Source organism: Henckelia pumila, chromosome 4, assembly GCF_033568475.1.
Source record: "Henckelia pumila isolate YLH828 chromosome 4, ASM3356847v2, whole genome shotgun sequence".
In the NCBI taxonomy this organism is placed as follows: Eukaryota; Viridiplantae; Streptophyta; class Magnoliopsida; order Lamiales; family Gesneriaceae; genus Henckelia; species Henckelia pumila.
Genome location: NC_133123.1, coordinates 137,633,385 through 137,641,554, shown reverse-complemented (window position 1 = coordinate 137,641,554; position 8,170 = coordinate 137,633,385). Strand labels below are relative to the sequence as shown.

The 8,170-nt window shown below is 30.2% G+C and overlaps 2 protein-coding genes across 2 annotated transcripts; both read left to right on the top strand.

The window, feature by feature from the left end:
- LOC140866398 (uncharacterized) lies at positions 1 to 1,345 on the top strand. Its single transcript, XM_073271379.1, has 5 exons — positions 1 to 286; positions 384 to 458; positions 552 to 634; positions 733 to 932; positions 1,089 to 1,345. The coding sequence occupies exons 1-5, from the start codon at positions 108 to 110 to the stop codon at positions 1,185 to 1,187; spliced, it is 636 nt and encodes a 211-aa protein (XP_073127480.1). The 5' UTR covers positions 1 to 107; the 3' UTR covers positions 1,188 to 1,345.
- Positions 1,346 to 3,296: 1,951 nt separating this feature from the next.
- Positions 3,297 to 4,347, top strand: LOC140867200 (cold shock domain-containing protein 3-like). Its single transcript, XM_073272274.1, has one exon. It carries the CDS (start codon positions 3,656 to 3,658, stop codon positions 4,175 to 4,177), a length of 522 nt encoding a protein of 173 aa, XP_073128375.1. The 5' UTR covers positions 3,297 to 3,655; the 3' UTR covers positions 4,178 to 4,347.
- Positions 4,348 to 8,170: the final 3,823 nt, after the last annotated feature.

Here is an 8,170-nt window from a genome sequence, read left to right as displayed (position 1 = left end):
CTTGAGCATTTTTCTAAGGCTTTCTATAACTTCGAATCCAAAAGAAAAAAAAAAAAAAACACCATCTGTTTTTTTTTTTTTTTTTTATCATTTTGCTAAGATCAAACATGTCGATTATTACAAGCTGTAACATCGTTGGGAACGAGTCGACTCGGTTCCATTTGAAGCCATATCAGAGACCTCAAGTTATGTTATTGAACCCCATCTCCAACTTGGGTATCTCAAATTTCAACATAAGATTTGTGGGAAACAAATCAAGTGTGCAATTTGGTGGGAAACTCAAAAGGTATGTATATGTATGCGTATAAGTTTAATTAGTTCTTGATCATATATACTGTCATAAAATTTGTACTAAAAAGTTCTTTATAAATCACATCTTGCAGGAATTCTTTTACTGTTTATGCTAATAGTGTACCGGGAGCTCCATTGCCTTCTACACCCCCTCCTTCCGGATCAATGTAAATTAATTTGCTGATTATCTATCTATATATATATTCTTGAAATAATAATATATATAATGATCGATGTTGATTTCATATTATTAAATGCAGCAAGAGTTGGATTCTTGGAATGGTGGTATCCCTTATACTCCCCTTCTTCTCTCACAAATGGGGGCCATTATGGGTTCTTGAAAGTAAGGAAAACTAATTAATTCATATATATATATATATATATATTATATTTTCAAGAATTTGTATAAGTGATTGGGATGAATATTGATTTGGAGTGCAGAGAGGATTGTAAATGCAGTGCAACAAGTGGAAGATATAGTGGAAGTGGTGGAAAAAGTGGCGGAGGAAGTAGAGAAGATTGCGGAAGACATATCGGATGATCTTCCCCAAGGAAGACTCAAAGAAATGGTGGACTACGTTGAAAATATGGCTGATAAAACTGCTAAAACTGCTGATTCTCTCGATAATCTTATTGACAAGGTAAACCAAAAAAAATTTAATCAAGAATTGAAATTTAATATATGTATATTTTTTTCTTATTAAATTAAGGCGGTGATCGAATGTGATTTGAATAATGAAATGTATATTCTAAGTTTATTTTAGACTAATTAGTTTGAATAAAATGTGAAAACGCAGGTTCAGGCAGTGGAAGAAAAGGTGGGAAAATGCATCGTCGAATCCAATAAAGACAAGGAAGCCCAAAGTTCTCCTAAAGAAGCAACACAAGACAATTGACTTTTTTTCACGAATTGTTAGGCGCAAATTAAAATTCTTTGATTTTAATTTATTACATGTTGAGTGTTGACTGCGTATGGATCATGCACACTTGCAACTTTGTATATAATTACATACCATACTTTTAATAATAAAAAATACATCTTCTTCTTCTTCTACTCTTTTTATGATTTTCGTAGAAGCGTTCTTCCGAGTTCATTTATTGTATTGTCTGAAAATTATAATTAGAACAATTTTTTAGCTCAGATATTATTGAACTAATCTATCATGTGTTGTATATGTATATATATTGAAAATACAAATTACCCTTAAAAATATTTAATTAATTTAGGTACAAATATAGAGATAGAGATAGAGATAGAGATAGAGATAGAAATCATCCACCTACCCAACGATATGCTGTTAGGTGTGAACAGTAAGCTAAAAAAAATATTATAGATAACAGCGATAACCCTACAATTAAAATTGTTTATTAATTAAAATTAATCCATAAAGTTTGTAAATAAAAATAAAAGAGATCTTAATGGATCCGTACTGGTCAATTGGTATTAATTAATATTATTTAGAGGTTGCCTTGAAATAATAATCAAGAAATATGGTTATATACGTACGCTACATTAATAATAAGTGGAGCATTACCCTATGCATATATGTATTTTAGTGGATGTTATTTTTTAGGACTTAAATTTATTTAAATAATAACAGAAATATTTAGTTTCAATTTTTAAAATAAAAAAACGAAGCCGCCCTTCGTTGCCTCTACCCTCTGGTTTCAAGATAGTGCGGTAAATTATAGTCACATATTTTATATGTCTATAATATAATTAATATATGTGGTGTATGTAAAACGTTTTTAGTTAATATTATGTTGTACCTAAATTCATTAATTTCAGAGCAATTTAAACAATTTTTATGATTTTGCACCTTTCATTAATTGGTGGATAGGTCTGTTTTGCTCAACATGTGCTGGGAATAATAAATTATAATAATCAGTTGGCAATAAAAAAAAATTTGCATGCTAACTATATGTGACCAGTTTTGTCGTTTGTGATTGGCCAGGTTGTCATGTTTCTTTATCCCAGGTTGTCATTATGCATGGCTAGTTCTTAATTAATATTTATACATATATTCCCATTTTTTTATTAAAAAAAATCATATTCCTTTTTTATATATATATTTAAAAAAATCATATTCCATCTTATTTATATATATATATAATAATATTTCTTGGAGTAAATTTGTTTTAAATCCCTAACTCCAAACTTAACTTTACAATTAGTTTTTGTCAGAGAAAAAATGTTTGTTTAAACTCCCTAATTTACATAAATATGTTTCTACACTCCCTGAGCTCACTTGTTTTTTCTTGGATTAATTTGGGTACAAAACATTGAAAATATGGTACTAATATATGATATTTGAGTACTAATTATTTAAGATCTGATACTAATATATGTTTTTGAGTACTAAAACATATACGCAAGTTGATGGAGTAGGTGAACTTTTGGTTAGAGGTCAGGTGTTCGATTTCTCCTGCCAACACTTTCTTGGACTAGCCTGTCACACAGTGTTTGCCCAGTGTGGTTTACCTGACTAGCGTAGTTTGCAGGCTATTGCGTTAGTCCGGGGGTTTATCCAGAGCGGAACGAAAGGTAGCGGCTGCGGGTTTCCACGTCACAAAAAAAAGTATTGATGTTAACGACATATTTGTATTTTTTGGATAAAAGTCAGCTCAAAACATTAGAAATATAGTACTAATATATGATATTTGAGTACTAATTATTTTAAATTTGATACAAATATATATTTTCGAGTATCCAAACATTTTTACAAGTGTTGATATGTTAAAATTTTATACTTCAAATTTAATATTTTATACCCGATCTAAATCAATAATGCCAAAAAAATAAATGGGAGTGGAGAAATATTTTTTTATCTAGATTAGGGAGTGCAAACATATATTATTATTGATAAAGTCAGAATGTAAATTTAAGTTTATGTTTGAGGATTTAAAGTAAACTTACCCTATTTCTTTTCGTTAACATTCATTTCTAATATAGAAACGAAGGACATAAAATAGAAAAAAAAAAAAAGAATGCACGCATTGTAGAGTCTATATTACTCAAGAAACTACATAAGAACATATAATTTACTATCACATTCCGACTATATATCATATGATCATTAATTATGTTAATTTTTAGTAACATTATTTTTATGGTCCTTGAAAATCATTGTGTTTTAAAATTTTCATTTGGAGGTGTGGTGGTGACATGAATTCCCCGTCCCCACTCTTTGATTATTGTTTTATCCACACGATGGATACAATTTGCAGTAAATAAGACAAAATGAAGATGGATAGAGTATCCGATGATTCTGGTCCATAGATCCGGCCAACATTCCTCTAATATTAACACATTGGGATCGGCGATCAAATTGAGGTTCCAAATCCAGTTGAATATATATTTTCTATGGCGGAAGCAGCTGGGAGATTGACGGGGACAGTGAAATGGTTCAGTGGGCAAAAGGGATTCGGCTTCATCACCACCGAAGACGGCGGCGAAGATATATTCGTGCACTTCTCGGAGATCCAATCGGATGGTTTCCGGACTCTTCGGGAGGGCCAGCGGGTACGGTTCAAGCTGGGAACTGACGAAGACGGGTCCAGCAGAGCTGTGGAGGTCAGAAATCACACCACCGGAGGAAGACGCGGCCGAGGCGGCTACAGAGGGGGGAGGTCCGGCGGTGGGTACCGAGCCACTTATAGTGTGGGTGATGGGATTGGGATGGAGTGTTATAACTGTGGGAGAACGGGTCATCTCGCAAGAGATTGTTATCGTGAGGGCGGCGGCGCTGCTGATGGGTACAGGGGATATATCCGCGGCCGCCGCGGTAGAGGTCGCCGAGGCGGCGGCGTGGGCCGCGGCAGGGAGTGTTATAATTGTGGAGAAGAGGGGCATTTAGCCAGGGATTGTCCAGTTCAGCAAAGTTGATTTATCTAAATATTTATTATTATTAATATTCTATTGCTTCCCAAAAAAAATAATATTACTATTGTTATTATTTAAAATTTACAAATTATATGTTTTTCGGTTTTTTTTTTTTTACCGATGTGTAATCGTTTTTGGATTTTTTTTTTTTTTTTTATTGTAAGTTTTTCTATGCAACACATTGTAGCTATTCTTTTTAAATATAAGGCTATTTTTTGTTATTGGACTCTAATTATATTATTTTTGTGTGTCAATTTATCGTTTCATTCAACTTAGATAACGTTTGAAAATACTTTCGAAAATATTTCTAAGTTTTTTTTTTTTGTAAAATTTTTTATAAAAAAACTCGTAATAATTTTTTTTTAACATTTTCAAATACCAGATCAGTCAACCTACTGAGGTTTTATTTTTCCACGATTTGATTAGTCAATGGGATAATTGTGAGATTTTTGTTACTGGTCTATGTAGTAGAATGTCATGTTACTATAATCGATTGTTGTTGGGCTTCATATTGGGCCAATGTTTGTTACTGCTCTAATGATCTATGTAGTTACTATAATCGATTGTTTTTGGGCTTCCCATTGGGTCAATTCTTGTTACTGTTCTAGACTTCTAGTGGTCTATGTAGTAGAATAACGTCATATTACTATAATCGATTGTTTTTGGGCTTCATATTGGGCCATTTCTTGCTACTGGTCTAGTGGTCATGTAGTAGAAAGTCATATTACTACAATCGATTGCTGTTGGGCTTAATATTGGGCCAATTCTTGTTACTGTTCTAGTAGTCTATGTAGTAGAACGTCATATTACCATAATCGATTGTGTTGGGGGCTTCAGATTGGGCCAATTCTTGTTACTGGTCTATGGTCTAATGTAGTAGAACGTCATATTACCATAGTCGATTGTTGTTAGGCTTCGAATCGGGCCAAGGGTATGGACATGTCTAACGGATGTATTTGTTTGAAGAAATGTTGAATTTCATGAACAAAGGCCCAAATTCAACAAGAAAAAGTTATTGTCCAGATGGAGAAGAACATATTTAAGAATTGATAAATTGTCGTGTGTAAATAATTAATTATTTATATTCAACTTGAATATGACATGACAAAAAATGTTTAGTCTCGAATCACATGACATTTTTTCAGACTTAAGTTTCCAAATCTCATGTGCCCTCCCTCCTTATACTGCATGTGTTAGAGATTGTATAGATCAAGATTTTTATTCTCTGTTTCATACACATACAATGTGTATACATCCAAGAAGAAATCCATTTTATGTTTTATTTATTTATTTATTAAATTCGAGTCTGAGGATTTTTTTTCTTTTAACATGGCATCTATTTTATTTGGACAAAATTTATGTTACTGCATTACCATTATTGCCTCCATTTTTTAAAACATCAAAAAATAACTCTCAATTATTTTTAAAAAACTTTGCTTAGCTTGAAAGCACTTTTTAAAAGTATTTTGGAAAAAAGCGTTTAACAAAAATGTTATCCAAACATGTATTTAAGTTTTTTAACTTATAAAATACTAAAAACATTTTAAAATACTTGTCCAAACAAAACCCGATCCATAATCTTAAACTACAATAATCTTTTCACTATATTATATATATATATATATATGTATATATTATACGTATGCAGAAATTCAAATTGCTGGAGTAGCCTATAGTTAATTAAATTGAGGTGGCCTTGGCTCCTGCATTATTAATGTGTGTCTCGAAGAGGGGTTTGTAGGAGTTGGGGCTAAATGTAATGGTGCCCAAACCAACGCTGTTTAATTTGTCTTACTCGTTTGAGTTTCAAATTTAATGCTAAAAAAGGATGGGTAAATTATATTATCTTTTTTGGAGTTCTTCCAAAAAATTTTAAATATGTAATACAAAAAACAACCCATTCCATTGTGCTTGACTTTAGGTAGTACAAATTAATGGAGCCAGGATTATATTTAGACTAGTAAAATTGCACAAAAGGGATTGTAACTCCACACAGGTAAAAAAAAATCATGCGCGACCATTGATTCAGGCTAAAAAACAAACCCAAAGGCCAAAAGGCACTCAAAAAGACTCCCAAAATCATTAACTTTCATCACATAATTCATTTCAAGTTTTAATATCAGAGAATGTCCATGTACTACATATATTACACACACACACACACACACACACACATATATATATATATATAGTTATTTGCACCAACCACCCATGTGAATTATTGAAAATGCACACTTCTCTCTTGTGAAATTTTAATAGGCATCTTCAACTCTGACCTTTTAAAAAATTAGCACACTCGCCCCTTCAGATGAGTGATTGTTGTTCACGCGCCCCTCATGCGACTGAGCAAAGATTTTGATTTTTTTTTTGCACCAAATATCCTTGTGAAATATTAAAAATGCATATGTGACCTCTGTGAAAATAATTTTTAAATATATTCAACCCATAATACACAATTTTTATTAAAATCTAATTTTAAAATATTTAGCAAATATTTTTCGTTTTATTAATTTTATTTTTAATTTTTAATTTATTATGATTATATAATTGTTTTCTAAAAATACAATTATTTTATTAAATTTTTTTCTTGTTTCTAACTTCTCCATTAAAAATGCATTCATAAACGAGATTTAAATACCTAAAAGTATTAAAATATTAAATCAAATAAAAAATTATTACTTTATCTCGTTATCATTATTTTATCAAATCAATTTGTGTTTTCAACTTCTTCATTAAACATGATTCATAAATAAATATTTAAATATCTAAAAATACCAAAATATTTAACCAAATGATAAGTTCATGAATGTTACTTTTGTGATTTAGAATTATATAAGCATGTTATTTTTTTTATTATTTATTACAAATTGTGCAATTCATATTCTCGAAAAATTTAAATTTTAGTTCAATAATATATAGTCCTAAATCGAAAAAACAATATGTTTGAACTTATCAGTTTAGTTCAATATTTTGGTACTTGAAATTATTTAAATACATGTTTATGAATGCATGTTTAATGGAAAAGTTGGAAATACGAAGTGAATTTAATAAAATAATGATAACATGATAAAGTAATAATATTTTTTAGAAAATAATTAATTAATGATAATACATTTAAAATAAAAATTAATAAAACAAAAAATATTTTCTAAATATTATAATTGAATTTTTATAAAAATTGTGTATTATGTGTTGAATAGATTTAAAAATTAATTTAAAAAAGGTCAAATATGCATTTTTAATATTTCACAGGGGTATTTGGTGCAAAAATAAATATCAAAATCTTTGTCCAGTCGCATGAGAGGCGCGTGCGCAATCAATCACTCATCTGAAGTGGCGAGTGTGCTAATTTTTTAAAAGGTCATGGTTGAAGATGCCTATTAAAATTTTACATGGGAGAAGTGTGTATTTTCAATATTTCACAGGGGTGGTTGGTGCAAATAACTCTCTATATATATATATATATATATATATAGCACGCGCATCTTTTACTCATCGATATATATATGTCTAATAATTATCAACATGAATACATGAGTAGCATCTGTATGAATCATGCATAAATCATCTGTAATATTTTAAATTTGTAATGTGTTATTTTATTAATTATGCGATTTTTAATTTGAACCTTTTGGGAATATATATATATAGATTAAAAGGTTGCATGTCAATTAGTCAGATACACATGCAGTTTACACAGTCGACAGTAATAATCACCTCCCATGCTTAAATCTTACCGTTCAATGAATGGCTTTATTCTTTTAATTTACATAAAATATTTGCTTTATTCATTTATGCTTGTTGGATCGGACTTCTTTTGTAGTAAAAAAAAACATCTTTAATCAGCTAATCACGTGCCTCGTGTGTCAGTGCACGTGCTTTTTTTTAAAAAAAAAAATTTATGAACGAAGTAAATTAGATATATGTAATAAGAAACATGAAGTACATTGAACTTATAATCAGAAATATTTATTCTTGTCCATTAATTAATACGGA